Below are 14041 nucleotides of genomic sequence, written 5' to 3'. Positions count from 1 at the left end.
ATTCAAAGCACCAAAAACTGCATTCTAGTGCACCCCAGAGCTCGAGACGATACCACACAGAATGCAGAAATTAAAATAATGCAAATCGTAAGTTCACTCTATCGATCTCGACCGTGATCCATGGTTCAATGCAGCCTTGACAGCATCACATGCAATTGTTCGTTTTTCGCCTTTCCTCCCTCCGATGCGTTGTTGTTGTTCCTACATAGCACGTAGTAGAGTCAATCGTTGGCATTTACCGTCTGTCTATCTCCCGAGGCGTGAAACGCTTCGAGGGCTGCTGACGCCCCCCTTTCTTAGCCATGCTCCACATATTCTGTTGCTTGTGCTCATGATCTCCGCACGAATGGTGAGTGCATATATTGTGATGAGTCAGTTTCTGATTGGCTGACTTACCGAACGATCGTCCTTGCTCCTCGCTGTTAGAGCGTGCAACGTTCCAATACTGAGAAAAGGAAGATACCAGTATGGATTTAATCTACTTCGACCATTATTGTTCAATCCTCTATTCAACACCCTGCCTACGCTCGCATGTCATTCAAATCATCCCTGACTGGAAATTCCTCTATCATAGATCTGCATTTCAAGCTTGACCACACTGCTGCTTCCCATACAATTGTCGCTCCTCGTGCATCTTCCTCCGTCAGCAATGAATTCTGTAAGTAAGCAGGAGTGCTGGAAGGAACATCATCTCAAGCGTGACGAGGATGGTGGCTCGACATGATTGGAGTTAACGACGACGCCTGTGTCCATATCATGCACTGTTTCCGGCCATCCAGCAGCAGCTGTGCTGTCATCCGTATTAGCAATGGAATATGCAGAATGAATAGCTGATAGCTCGTCTTGAGTACTGCAGGTCGCGATCCTCAATCTCTTCTTCCGTTCGGTATTTGTAGCTTCCTGTGATTCGTCGGCTTCACACATTCTCCTCTTTCTGCATGAATCGATCGACGCCTCTGGGTTTGACACGTATACCGGAGCAGTGAACATCACTGCATGTGCGTCATCCATCTCAATTCCCGGATACTGGTTGCGATGTGGGCCTACGGCTCCGTAAAACATGGTTGAACCCTCGGTCGGCGGCGTGCTCGTCTCTTGGAATGGACTTTGCAGGCCGGTGACTTCTCCCTTCCAAGTGCCCATGGAAGCAAATTCAGACATGCTCTGTGCATGCACAGGCGCAAACAGAATGGCTCCGGGTTGAAGATCAGGAACGGCGTCACCGTGACTCCCAGAGAACGTTTGCATCTCGAGACAAATCAGCCTGCAAGATCTGAGCGCTGCTCGTTCGATACCAGCTCACCGTCTCACTGCACACATCTTGTTCCTCTCCGAAGCTGTCGATCATGGCTGTCTCTTCTTGTCGGAGGTCGAACAATCGGGCATCCGGGAATAGAGGGGACAATGGTCTAGATATGAATACGTCCTCCCTGCCGTAGCCATTCCCTTGTTGATTCATCTTGTAAGATCCGTTGTTGGTCGTGCCTGCGGGTGTGCTTACATAGGATATCTCCTGTGTAGCATTCATGGTAATGTCACAGTCGGCGTCGAAGACTTCTGGTAGTTCAATAGGCCTTAGACGTATTGCGATGTTATTTTCTCTGATGTCTTGGAGTCCTTGAGCAGCTAACATGTGCGCCATCTTAGAGTTGTGAGCGGTGTGGCGCGCCTGAACAAGACCAAGGCAACCAAGCCACAAATAAAGTCAGTCCCCTTGCACACAATTCTTGATTGATAGAGTCAGGAACGCTTACTACTTCCTCTGTTTAGGCACGTCACTCGAAGTTGGAGGAGAAAAGGACATGACCATAGAGTCAGAGGAAACGCGTCGATGGCCAGCGCTTATACAGCAATGTCCCGGTTTGGTCACCATTGTCAGTACTTACTGATGAAAAGCATGATTCCCACGCAACCTTGTCTGATTCTTAGAGACCGGGCATAGATCACAATAGTACTGTGCATAGTTGCGACAACGCGGAGAATAAGGTAGTCTGGAACAATTCTACAGGCATCGCCATTCTCTCTTGCACATACGCTGGGTCAGCGGCTGGCTTACGCCAATTGATGTACGTGTCCTTCGCGATTCTCAACTCACAAAGTTATGAACTGAGGTCACAAGGCGCGTTCGAGTTACTCGATGGTCCGGGGCTACATGTCATATCGGGCTGCCGATATGGTCTCCGCGGCATCGTCATCGCCACGGGTGGCGCAGGCCTCTTTCTTGCAACGGTGAAAGGTTGTCTTTGTCGCTTGAACCACTTCCGCAAGGTTAGTGTTATTGATTGGATCGCACATGCTCTAGAACCCTGACTGATGTACATTGAATGGCAGCCATTGATTTTCTTAGATGTATCAGCTCATGAATGCATGATCTCTGATGTGGCGGTAGCTGTAGATTTTCCGTAGACATTCCCCCCTGTCCATATCAGATTGAGACATCCCAGTTGACAATCGTACGTCATCTATTACCCTTCATAATTAGGAATTCATGCTAAGTATTCCTGTACGCCGTACAATATTGCAATACCGTTTATTCACCTTCTCCAAGTCAATGCGATGGTGGGTCATCCTGAATGACTATTGTGAAAAACAATCGCGGCAGCCTCTATTCGTTCCCACGCATGATGGATTTCGCCCATCAGTGTCCATCTTCATAATGGGTAATTCCAAGGTGTTTATATATTGTTGAGACTCATGTTTCTCACCAGAGATAATGACGGTCGTGATTCTGCAAGCAAGCTCGGCGTACGGTCGGTGGGCATAATACGGAGCCCATATTCAACGTTTTATTGATCTGCGAGAATGTATGCCAGCGGCAATATACACTATTCCGTGATCTGCAATGACGGCTTATGGGCGTCAAAGACACCTTTACGAGAGATCGGTAACTTTCGACTCAGAGAAAAAATTGATCCGAAATGAGGCACTACTAGCTCGAATGCGTTACGGTACTGCGCGGCCGACGGTGGGAAAGATAGATTAAGCTATGTGCTGCTGCATGGTTAGCCTCATTGAGTGTCCTCTGCCGCAAATGTGTTGGATAGTCTGCGTTGAATGACGGTACATTGGAGTGAACTGAAGTGTGCCCGACGGTCCCTTCAAGTCTTTATGGTGCTCTATATATTTTCTATATTTGATAGTGGCTTCTGAACTGTGTTCCTGGCTGCTCAAAGGCCAGTTACTGCAGTCCCTGAGACGATGCTTCCAGTGATCATCTTATTCCTGAGTTTATATTATTGTATTTGCGCCGGGGCTTGGCAACCATGCGCCGCGAGCAATCGTAAATTCGGAATAAATCCATTTGATGTCGAAGATCGTAGTACTAGTCTCATGCGGCAGAGATGATGCCAGGCTTCAAGCGGATTTTGCTTTGAGTCTATTTTCTGTCTGGCATATGATTTAACCAAGCTCACTCTGGGCGCTTTGCTGTTTGCGCGGAAGTCATTTGCAGCCTCAATGGTTCACTGTGATCCGAGCGATGAACCACGTCGACGCCACAACTGGAATCTAACTACCTGATTGGTCGCCACAATGCGTGACTCACGACGCTGCAGGGATTGACGCTCACCGTGTCGTTACCAACTTGATGATCTCAAGATGACCTTGCCTGCTCACAATCTTCAACGTCCCTTGATGCTGTTCTCCGTTTTTGAGGCCGATTCTTGTAGAGGGAAGATCCTGCGGGAAATGTGTTAGCAGATTGTCAAGACAAGGTCATTGCAGCTACGTCGCAACGAGCATGTCCGTCACGGTCGGCGAACATCAATCTATAGTTTGTATTCGAAGACAAACGCACGAAGAGCACGTTTTTCCTATTCAAGCAGCTTTGGAGAACATCAAACCATTCACCGACTTCCTAACGTTACTATGCCTCCTCGCTCAGCACATCGGTTTCTTGGCGGCGTAGTGCCCGAACCCCTGGTCATCCTCCCATTCCATCTGTACTGGGGAGGAATGCGATCATCTCTAGCTTATCTCGCACTCTGTCACCCGCAACTTCCGTATTGTGATGGCAACTCAACGTCGGATGGTGCTGGCGATGAAGTAGAGGTAGATCCTATATTCTGTCGGGCAACAGGAACTTGGCTGATATCAATGGTCAGGCATATCGCTCGCTCGAAGGCAAGAACGCAAGGAACGCACGCAGGACATGTTCTGGTTTCGAATTTCTGAACAGCTGATTGTTCGTTATGATCACCGAATGCTGCTGCGGTCTTCATCTTCTTCCTTGGCTCATTGTTCCTCTAGATCCTTCATGTCAATGTCCTCGTCGAATGCCTCAGAGAACTCTCTCTTGTGCGGGCTGTGGGGTCCCGCTTCAATGGAAGACTCCGACAGAGTGTCCAACATGTCACTTTCGGCGTCGCTCGAATTGTATTCATCATCCTGCGGATGTAATGGGTGAGCGAGTATTTTGTTATGCTGTACTCCACGTTTTCGCTTACCTCGACGTCATTCAACCATCTCTCTTGACGGCGTTCGCATAAGGCGCCCATTTCATCTGTCCATGTGCCCTTAGCGATGGCATTCAAGTCGACCTCGGGATCAACAGCTGTACCGGACTTCATAAGCGGTGGATGTGCGGTGTTCTGCTCCTACATTGGCCGCGTAATGTTAAGTTAGTACGTCATTGAGCTTTCATGTACCTGAGTGGCATACCATGTGACTGTGCATACGTTTACCATCCGTAACATCTTCACTCCTGGTTTTTGACGCGCCTTCTTTAGGCTCCGTCTCGACATCAAGTGACGGCCGCACTCCATATTCCGACTTCATCACACTGCCATCTTTCTGTTACATGGTGATTTGGCACAAATAAGCACGGAAGACACGATGGACGTCCATGACAGCGCACTCACCGACCGTTCGGACTGGATCAGCAACTTTTTGTTCTTCCTTTTAGGCAACACTATACGAGGGGGCGGCCTCCTGGGACCACCAACGACCTCCATGAACCGCTTGTGGAGATGATCCGCAACACCACAGCGACGTTCATGTTCCTCGAGCAAATGTCGCATGTACACTATGGAATAACTGCCAACGTGGCTGGAGTCACTCATCGTTGCGACTGTCGGACGTGGTGAAGCTTAATGGCCCTTCAGAATAGGTCAGAACTCCGTTGAATCTGAGAGTTTGCTTACTGAAGTCGACAGGTATCGAATGTTACACGCTGCAGAATTAGCTAGGGTGGGAAGTGGGGAAGGGGAGGTGATGGAAGGAGCAAGAGGGACGCGTCGTGGTTCAAGCGCTTATTCTCACAGGTCACTTTGTCCGCCGAGTGGCCACGGCCGACGGAGCCTGAAAACATCGCGCGATATGGCATTTATTGTCAGAAGGCTTAGCCTGAATTGTACCGGTACGTTATATCATTGTTGATGGACGTGTAGTTGAATACAATCCCTTGCACATTTGTCTAGCTACTACGAGCCCATCCGAGATGTGTTTGTGCCTTCCCTGCTCTCCGTCTCCGCGAGGCTATCCTGATCTATATACATGTCGATTCCGTCCGTCCACGTTGTGCTAGATGTTTACATCGCAGCCCTCGGTTGCGAAGACATCCGCGCATCTTTTGCACCGTCCCTCGAGCTCTCCTTCTGGAACTCTTGCATGCTGTTGTGAGCATCCACAGCCAGTCCCGAGATATCCGGATCCACCTCATTCAGGTCCACGCCACTAGGGATTATAGGGAGCTGGATCAGAGATTGCAACGAAAGCTCGGAAACCATGGACAAGCCGCGGTGGCCGGCCTCGTCCGCTTGCTCGTGGTGGTCGCATGGTCCTATATTACCCGTCTCGAACAGCAGACCGGATGAAGGCGAAGAGGACCGTTGCGATAGGTTAGCCCACTGCGAGGTGCGCCGGCCGGAGTTGTGCATTCCCTCACGGTATTCATGCTCCCATTCAGCAGCGGATGACGTGTCGGAGTACACAGTTACCCAATCCTATGAGGAAGACTTAGTGAGCTGTCATTCCTTCGTTGTATGATTCATGCCACTCACCGCCTCCGACATATGCCCAGGTTCTACTCCACTGGTTGCCCCTTCCCCATCCCAACTCGCCCCTTCGTCGCTGTCGTCCTCAAGAAAGAACGCATCCACCATCTCGCGACCGCGAGGCAATCGATGCATCAACTCGATAGGTGGGGGATAAATTTGCACCGGGTGGCCGTTGAACTAGTGGCGATGTGAGTTGTGTAGATCACGATCCTCATTCGTCATCAAGCTTACCACGCCGTAGAAGTTGGCACCACTCCTGTTCAGGTCAATCAATCGCCTCCAGTCCACCCCATCGTCCTCCATGGTGCCAAAGGTTCCCTGTGGCAGCGATACCAGATCGCCGAGGATTCCATGGTGAGTACACAAGTAATTACGGACGTGATCTTCGGCTGACTCACAGTTTTACCCTCGTCATCCGACGCGTCCGTATATGCTTGTGCTCTCATGACAGTGGTGAACTTGTGGCTGCATGGAATGGCTTGGTGACCGCAAATCGCCTCCGAGAGTTCCGGATGGGGCTGTATAATGAGCAGGATATAAGATATTCTTTTCTTGACTGCTTTTTTAATCTTCTTGAGTAGTCCAAACATGACCGTCTTCAATTAGAGGAAAGTCGTGACGAGAGGTAGACGAAGACAAAGGTGAAGACCAAAGACAAAACTTGCACAAAAGACGCGTACTGAGATGTATCGATGTTTGGTGAGTAGTGTGTGCGATGAAAAGAACGAGGAAAACCGGATGTCTGATGCTTGTTTGATAGGGAACAAGAGTGGAGGGTAAGTAGCAGTGAGCGGCGTTGGTTGGTACCCATATCGCGCGCTTATAGAGGCGCTCGCTGCCACTCGGACCAAGCCCTCATTCTTTCACATATCACATCAACGTTGCCGCTGCCTCGTGTTCTACTCCTAATACAATTGCCGTTTTTCCCAAGAGTGCCTGAACACTCTAAGGTGGCGGTTGTCAGAAGGTAACCTTTCAGAAGTAGACTTTGGCACGCGAGGCTCACAAATGGCAGTGATAAGGCGGTCACGACCACGGCGCAGATTGTGCAGGCAACATCCAATAAGGCTGTGTGCCCAGTAGTCTGTTATGCTGTGAGTCTCTCCATTCTATCTCGTAGCTGAGAGTTTGACCATTATATGGACTTCAGTGCATACTTTGATAATGGTCTCGACGCTGAGAGGTCGTGCTGCCGCCGTCACTCTATAGGTCTTCCTTTTCACAAGACCCAGGCTGTCGGCTTAATTGTGAGTCCTATTTTTAGCGAGTATGAGACTATGTAGTTGAATACTCTCTCTATACAAGTAATGGCTGATCGCCACATGTCGCGCAGTCACTCGATCAGGAATTACAAGAGCATTCAAAGGAAAACGACCACCATAACCTTTCATCAGTCACACAGCTCTGGACGAAATGAGTCAACGTTCTGCAATGGCACAGATTGCATAGAACTCACCTCAGTTCTCCCTTCGTCGTTGAGTGCAGTTCCTGGAGAGGAAGGTATGCACCACACGTTGAGCCTTCTTTCGCCTGGCATGCTCGATTGCAACCCGCCTCTGTTCTACGATCGCATATGCGGCCATGAAGTCGTAGGCCAATTGCGCGTGCTCTAATTGACGAGTGGCAATGCTGGTGCTGGAGCTGCTTTCCGACGATGCTATAGTCAATGATGTTTGATCACTCTGGATTTATTATTGGTATGTATATTTTGTTGGACTGATCTAGCAGTGAGAGCTCACCATCAGCTCCTCGCCCTCGCCCTCGATGCGCATTGCCTCTCCGCTGCCCCATTCCGAACGGTTCGTGATGGGCACTGCAAAGCTATCGGCAACAACAGCGTTGCCATACGCATTGAAGTCATATCCAGCTTGATCCAGCTTGGAGATACGCATGGTGAGCACGCAGACGGCTACGGACTGGTTGATGTTCACCTGACTTCCGTGGTGATCGTTCTCGATCGTATCTGTTTGTATGTTCACAGGCGCGAAAACCTGCGTGATCGTGGATGATTCCCGGTGATTCACTCGAGCGACGCGTGGACGGCGACGAAGTCGACGTATGGCACGCTTCATGGCGGTCACAGTAGTTCTGAAGAGGGACATCCTGGAACAGAACAATAAGCATATGAGACGTAAGTCAAGCTGCACGCTGCCACGCACACTACGCGACGAAAACGTTGGTAGATCAATATTAGGCTCTGAAAGGGGATTTAGGACGTCGCTCGTAGTGTTTGAGGACAGGCGAGAGCAGTGTGCGGGCGCGCTGATTGTCTGTGTTTTGGGAGTGGCGACGCATTACGTAAACTCAGCGGCGGCCTGATTGTTGACTCTTCTCTGCATTAGGCAGTCGTGCCGTGAGTCACAGCCCGCTTGGCGAGTGCTTGAGACTGCACATGCACAGCTGCAACGTTCAACGGTGGAGAAGAACCTGCTTCCGTCAACACAGGATTCAAGGATGTTCAAGTGGTCCGCATTGATCTCCCCATTCGCTCTCTTGTCATTGGCGGGCACCGGTGGCCTCCCTCCCACTCTGAGTCATACATTTGGGGCATACCGGAATGTTCGTAGACGGTCGGTGCGCTTTGCGTGAGACTCGTGAGTTCGTGCATGCAGAATTATCCCTCCTCTTCCGCTGACTCACTTGCTTGTGCCTCCCACTCTCCATCATGCAGCACGATCATGAACGGATATTTATCCGCGGCTAGCTCGTAAAGATGTCTCATCTCTGCACTTCGGGCTCCTGACAAAGCTATGAGACTTAAATGCAGCATACCGCGCAGTCTCAAGATTGTCCGCCACTAGTATAGTAGCATTACTCATAGTGCCTCAGCGGGGACCGACTGCCAGCTGAACGTCTTCTCGTGTTCATCTGGTCAACACCACTTACTACCCTATTCCCTGCTCATCTTGAGCTCCTCGGTGCTAGTGGATTTCGCCATGGTCTTGTAGTATATTATGCACATCTTCGTGCAGTTTTCATGACGGCCTTCGGATGACTCATCTCAACACCAGAGATCGGAAATTGCTGTATTACTGGAAACTAGCGAATACACAAATAATTTGACTAGCCCTCGCTCCAACAGTTCGCTGATAATGCCCTCGGACATCCGATCACACCTGTACGAGTCCTTCGACTTCGCTGCTGGATCCAAGTTTTCGAACACATTCGCATCCGAGAAATGATTCACGCAACTCACTCTACGACCACATATTCCTCGCTTGCTTCACCTCTGGGCCCGTCTAATGGACCCTGACCTTCGTCCCCTCTCTGCTTCGGTTCATTTCCCGTGGTGGCTTCAAGAAACTTGTCGGACGCTTTTTTGGCTTCTCTATGGGTCGTCGCGTTTTTAGCTTGGTTCTTGATCGTGTCTTGCACCGCCGATTCTTCGTTCCATTCCCACGTGGTCTTCTGGCTCTTGGATGTACCCATGTTGTGGACCTGCGTCTTTAGTGACAGGCGAAGAGGAGAGGCCGAAGGAAGCTGCGAGGGATGGTGAGTGCGCCTCTGCATCAGTGTTGGCATCAGTTGTATGTCGTCTGTGTCGATTGGCTGTTTGGTGATAGCTGAGGCTGTCGCCTGGCATGCGGATCTTGTTACCGCTGTTTTGATCTGTGCAAGCCAGCCCGATGCCTTGGCCACCTGGATAGGCTTCGCATCTGATTGTTTCACCGTCTCACTAAGTCGACGATCTTCGTTTTCATTGCCTTCATTCTCCAAGCAGTCGAATGGCACGGGAGCATGCGGTCGTGGGGTATACTGTAGCGATTCGCTTGCCTCCTGACGGTGGACAGATAATGCCGCTATTAGTGAGTAAACAGCTTGACATCCATGATTTGTGTCCTTCTCACCGTTCCAGTGTCCGGCCGGCCACCGGCAAAATCGATGTCCGGGTAGGCCACTTCAGGTCCCGAACCGTTATTAAAGGGTTCAACGACCATGTCGTGAGCCCTTAAGGGCGAGAGCAGGATTGGTTCCGGCTCTGGCATAAATGAGTCCACCTGTTCACCTTCGTATTCCGGATCAGTGGCAGCAAATGCAATAAGATTAGCAAAAGCTCCAGCTACTACCAAAGCAGAGCTTACTGAGTGTGTTTTCATCTTGTACTTTAATAATTTCATCTCCGGGTGCTGAACCCCCTCCTTCCAGGCGATTCAGCTTTGCTTCGACGAGGATGGGCGACAGTGGCTCGAATTGTGGCGTGTCTTGCTCATCGCTTTGTTGATGAGTCTAATAACATAGCGCAAGGTAAGCAAAAAGATTGTTATGACACAGTTTCAGTCGTCTGGCTTACTGAGTGACTGTTTTCTGCCGCATTTTCGGTGCTTGCATAGGGAACGACGTCTGTGGCTACATTGCTACTGATGGACGGACTGTCCAATTTGTTTCTATGCTGGGGCCGTGGTGTCGCATTCTTATCCTCTCCCGCATCACGGTGGGTTCTTCGTGTTGGTAGCTCATTGGTGGCAAGTTGCAGTTGGGGCGAATAAACGGCGTGCTACCCGTTGTCGAATTCTCGGAATGACGACGAAACGAAGACTGTGTACGTACGTGTCGCTGCGCTCGTCGACCTTCCTCAAGCGGTTGAAAGTGCGAGAGGCAGATTCCAGAGATGTGAGCCATGGAGCGTAATGTGGCAGTGGACAAGTGGCAGCAGACGAGTGGCGGCTAGAGGAATGGGGCGAATTGACTTAAGCGCCTATGAGATGGCGGCTTGGGTGCCCATTATATACCCGAATTGGACCGCCCGCGAGTGCTTGTACTGGTATTTTTGCTCGTATTCTCGTTAGCATGGTTTGGGAAGGCTCTGCTTAACAAGTCATCCTTCCACATTTCTGAGATAAGGTAGCCGATTATAATCTTATAGAACACTGTCATGCATGTCCAATGCCTATTTCTGCCTCCTTCCACTGTCCCCCTTCCACTTCGCGGGACGAAATGATCTCAGCACTCTACCAATCATGCAGTTTTCTTAAGCCGTGGCTGACGGCTTCTCTCGTGGCGTGCCTTTCACTGGCGTAGCGGTTTGCGCCTCAGACTCCACCGCCGCAGTCAAGATGCCACATCCACACAGTATCCTCTACGAGATACTGCTTAGCTTTCTGCTAGCTTTCTGCTATATTCTGCGAGATTGACGGACAGCATGGCCCGTCGCCTTCCGCAGGTCACGAATATGTTATGATGTAGGTGGCGTATTCTAGTTTTAGACTCTATTGCATGGCCGCTTTAGCACTTGGATGTACCATTGGAGTATGTCGACGCGAGCGATGACTGCTTCAACGGGCGAGAGGACAATGATCGCCGCAAACTTTCCATTTTTTTCGCCAAGGCACCACGCGAGTAGGCAAAACAGAGGCGAGCTGAAACATTTGCCGGTCTTAAATTATTATATGAATATTCAGCTTCTCATTTGTGTGTATAAAAAGGCTAAGGTATGAGAATTTCAAGAGTAGAGATGCCTGTGGCGCGCGCCACAACCGGGTCGCGTTGAGTCTTGGATAATCACATGACCGCGATGCTCAAGCGCCAGCTTTGCGGGCGCCGGGCGGGCATGGCCGCCCTGCCGCGGGCTGCGATTCGCTCGAGCGTCGCACGGCTCCCTCTTCCTTCGCGATATTAAGTTCCTCCCAAAGTCTCGACATAACTGCTATCATTTTGGATCCCGCTTTCGCACATCGTTGGCAGCACTGCTTTCACCAATAACAAAGGCCCCGTCTGAAGGCCTACGAGACTCGAGATGCGCCTTCCGAGAACACACGGCGAATTGAACGTCCATCTTTAAAAGGCGAGGATCCACGATTCACTACATGACAAAGTGTGAAAGAAAATAATCTGACCAACTTCTTTGCATAAGCACAAGTTGCAATACCTTCTGAGATCTTTCCCGTACACCTCATTCTCGCGCCGGTCCTTCTCTCACTTCGCGATAGGCCAAGGATCATTCTTTCACCTCTGATATTGATAAGCATCGCCCACCGCGACCAGAAGTTGGTCCAAGGCGTCCCTTTCTGCTTCATCTTCCTCGCCCATTATCTTCCCCGCTGCGGCGTCGAAGACGTCACCGAACGCTCGGGTAGTTCTCAACCGGCCCACGCCCCTCTTCTGCTTCTCTGCAGCTGCATCGGAGATGCTGCTCGAGTCCCTCGCCGTCAATCCATGATGTACGCTTATGGATGGGTATGCCCGGTTATCTGATGTATTGTCGTCCTGCGATCGGGTGCGAGAAGATAAATGCAGGGGAGTGGCCGATGATAGCCTCGAGGGATGGTTATTGCCCCTGCATATTGGTGTCGGCGTCGCTTGTACGTGGCCCGGGCTCTTCTCGTGGCCAGAGTCCTCTGCGGTTGATGCGTGGCTTGCGCGTTTGGCTATCGTTTCCTTCATCGAGCCAAGCCAGTTGAGTGCGGCTGTTGCTTTCAGAGCCAGCCGGGCAGTCTTCGGCGCTGGCTGACCGGCCTGATGCTGGTTTGACCCGTCGCCTCGCTTATCCAAGCAGCGTAATGGCGTTGTGGCGCTCGGCCATGGGGTTCGTTGAAACGAGATGCGACTCGTCTACCGTTGAGCATGCGAAACCACTGGTTGTAAGTAGACAGCTCGAAGAATCCGGGATGACCTCACCGCTCCAGTATGCAGCCGCCCATTATCAATATATGTGTTCATCTCAGGTTCCGATCCACCGTCCATGGCCACAGAGACCACGTTGTTTGGCCCCAAAGGCGAGAACAGGATCGATTCAGGCTCTGGCCCGAATGGATCCACCAGCTCCTCGTCTTCGTCCTCCAGGTTGACCGGTGGCAACTAAACGGAGGTCAGCATATTCATTGCGACTCTCAGACACGGCTCACTGATAGCACTTTGTTGTCCTCCGCCATAGTAGTCATGATTCCATCTCCGCGTATGATCCCAGCTCCATCAAGCTGACTTAGTTTTATCTCCCCCAGGATTGGGGAGAGTAGCTCAGACGGGGAAGCGACTTGCTCGTCGCCTCGTCCATGGGTCTGCATAATACAAGGTAAGCACACAAATTGTCACGGACGTAGATGATTAGGCTGACTAACAGTTTGACCATTCGTGGCCGTGTGGGTTTGTGGGTTTACGTAGGGAGCGACGTTCATGAGTGTATTGTCGATACTTGGTAAACCGTCTATCCACGTATTTCTCGGTAGCCGTGTCGCAGTCCCGCCACCTTGAACGTTGCGCAAATTCACTGGTGCGGACGGAGGCTCGGGTTGCAAAGCACCGTTGCGGCGAATATATGGGGTGCTACCTGCGGTGGAGTTTTCGGGACGACGACGAGACAAGGATTGCATGGGTACACGTCGCTCCGCTTTTCGCCCTTCGCCTAGCGGTTGATGATACGCGTAGTGAGCTCCAGATACGTGGGCCATTGAGCGGAGTGTGAGATGTGGCAGGGGAAGAGTGGCGAGGTGAGAGGGAGAGCGCGACTTGAACATGGGCGCCTAGTTCACCGCGGCTTGTGTGCCCACAGTGCCCCCGGAATGGCCCGCTCGCGTGGGCCTATGCTGATGGATTTCTCCCGTGATGTCGCTAGCGTCGCTCTGTAAGCTACGGCCGTGTGTCATTGCTCCTCTTTTGTCGGACATGATATCTGATTACAAATTTGTAGAGTACGCTTGAGCCCATCCTACGAGTGATCATGCCTATCATAATATCTCTCTTTCGTACGTCGCTAGAGTTATCTGTTGTCGTGCAACATTGATTTCGCATCTGTGACTCATGGCTCGTCTCTGTCACGGTAATACCGGACAAGAGATCAAAAAGACTAAAAAGGGACAGTCACGTGGAACGTGCTGCCCTGATCCCCCTGATCCCAAAGGTATCCCCCTGAACCCTATGTGGCGCAAGAGCCTGTTGACTTACTGGTCAATGTTGGCAGACGCAGGAAAGGGTGAGAGATATATGAAGGAGCTGGTGAGCTCAGTGAGTGCTACAGGTAGTAGACGAGGAGAAACAATCTGAGGTTTCGTCCCCTACATGGCTGGTCTTATATACACATACAGCAGGCTATCTTACCTAAGCTACCTATC

The 14041-nt window shown here is 50.9% G+C and overlaps 9 protein-coding genes across 9 annotated transcripts; 3 read left to right on the top strand and 6 right to left on the bottom strand.

Annotated features, from left to right (window-relative positions):
- Positions 1-617: 617 nt before the first annotated feature.
- On the bottom strand, positions 618-1575 carry LAESUDRAFT_728132 (uncharacterized protein; the record flags this gene model as incomplete). The annotated part of the gene is made up of 2 exons (XM_040909368.1): positions 1522-1575; positions 618-1462 (listed from the first exon to the last, which is right to left on the bottom strand). A coding segment is annotated over exon 2 (556 nt), but the record flags the coding sequence as incomplete, so codon positions are not given.
- LAESUDRAFT_304440 (uncharacterized protein) lies at positions 1537-2841 on the top strand. The gene is made up of 7 exons (XM_040901908.1): positions 1537-1704; positions 1771-1874; positions 1943-2066; positions 2120-2236; positions 2390-2453; positions 2549-2660; positions 2709-2841. The coding sequence occupies exons 2-7, from the start codon at positions 1832-1834 to the stop codon at positions 2762-2764; spliced, it is 516 nt and encodes a 171-aa protein (XP_040762055.1). The 5' UTR covers positions 1537-1704; positions 1771-1831; the 3' UTR covers positions 2765-2841.
- Positions 2842-3598: 757 nt separating this feature from the next.
- LAESUDRAFT_728129 (uncharacterized protein) lies at positions 3599-4622 on the bottom strand. Its single transcript, XM_040909367.1, has 4 exons — positions 4489-4622; positions 4249-4401; positions 4104-4183; positions 3599-4050 (listed from the first exon to the last, which is right to left on the bottom strand). The coding sequence occupies exons 2-4, from the start codon at positions 4348-4350 to the stop codon at positions 3987-3989; spliced, it is 246 nt and encodes an 81-aa protein (XP_040762054.1). The 5' UTR covers positions 4351-4401; positions 4489-4622; the 3' UTR covers positions 3599-3986.
- A 235-nt stretch (positions 4623-4857) lies between these two features.
- LAESUDRAFT_304405 (uncharacterized protein) lies at positions 4858-5862 on the top strand. Its single transcript, XM_040901907.1, has 5 exons — positions 4858-5107; positions 5154-5356; positions 5418-5441; positions 5540-5615; positions 5678-5862. Exons 1-5 carry the CDS (start codon positions 5091-5093, stop codon positions 5811-5813), a joined length of 456 nt encoding a protein of 151 aa, XP_040762053.1. The 5' UTR covers positions 4858-5090; the 3' UTR covers positions 5814-5862.
- A 162-nt stretch (positions 5863-6024) lies between these two features.
- Positions 6025-6521, top strand: LAESUDRAFT_304370 (uncharacterized protein). Its single transcript, XM_040901906.1, has 3 exons — positions 6025-6184; positions 6238-6350; positions 6448-6521. Exons 1-3 carry the CDS (start codon positions 6123-6125, stop codon positions 6480-6482), a joined length of 210 nt encoding a protein of 69 aa, XP_040762052.1. The 5' UTR covers positions 6025-6122; the 3' UTR covers positions 6483-6521.
- A 912-nt stretch (positions 6522-7433) lies between these two features.
- On the bottom strand, positions 7434-8229 carry LAESUDRAFT_728126 (uncharacterized protein). The gene is made up of 5 exons (XM_040909366.1): positions 8156-8229; positions 7928-8099; positions 7892-7894; positions 7736-7870; positions 7434-7678 (listed from the first exon to the last, which is right to left on the bottom strand). The coding sequence occupies exons 2-5, from the start codon at positions 8096-8098 to the stop codon at positions 7454-7456; spliced, it is 534 nt and encodes a 177-aa protein (XP_040762051.1). The 5' UTR covers position 8099; positions 8156-8229; the 3' UTR covers positions 7434-7453.
- Positions 8230-9188: 959 nt separating this feature from the next.
- Positions 9189-9982, bottom strand: LAESUDRAFT_761167 (uncharacterized protein; the record flags this gene model as incomplete). Its single annotated transcript, XM_040912871.1, has 2 exons — positions 9189-9773; positions 9845-9982. The coding sequence occupies 2 exons, from the start codon at positions 9980-9982 to the stop codon at positions 9189-9191; spliced, it is 723 nt and encodes a 240-aa protein (XP_040762050.1).
- Positions 9983-11639: 1657 nt separating this feature from the next.
- Positions 11640-12795, bottom strand: LAESUDRAFT_728118 (uncharacterized protein). The gene is made up of 2 exons (XM_040909365.1): positions 12612-12795; positions 11640-12545 (listed from the first exon to the last, which is right to left on the bottom strand). The coding sequence occupies exons 1-2, from the start codon at positions 12675-12677 to the stop codon at positions 11940-11942; spliced, it is 672 nt and encodes a 223-aa protein (XP_040762049.1). The 5' UTR covers positions 12678-12795; the 3' UTR covers positions 11640-11939.
- Positions 12796-12899: 104 nt separating this feature from the next.
- Positions 12900-13420, bottom strand: LAESUDRAFT_728117 (uncharacterized protein). The gene is made up of 3 exons (XM_040909364.1): positions 13359-13420; positions 13095-13305; positions 12900-13005 (listed from the first exon to the last, which is right to left on the bottom strand). The coding sequence occupies exons 2-3, from the start codon at positions 13301-13303 to the stop codon at positions 12951-12953; spliced, it is 264 nt and encodes an 87-aa protein (XP_040762048.1). The 5' UTR covers positions 13304-13305; positions 13359-13420; the 3' UTR covers positions 12900-12950.
- Positions 13421-14041: the final 621 nt, after the last annotated feature.

The sequence above is a fragment of the Laetiporus sulphureus genome (assembly GCF_001632365.1).
Source record: "Laetiporus sulphureus 93-53 unplaced genomic scaffold LAESUscaffold_33, whole genome shotgun sequence".
Lineage (NCBI taxonomy): Eukaryota > Fungi > Basidiomycota > Agaricomycetes > Polyporales > Laetiporaceae > Laetiporus > Laetiporus sulphureus.
This window is presented reverse-complemented; position numbering and strand designations above follow the sequence as displayed.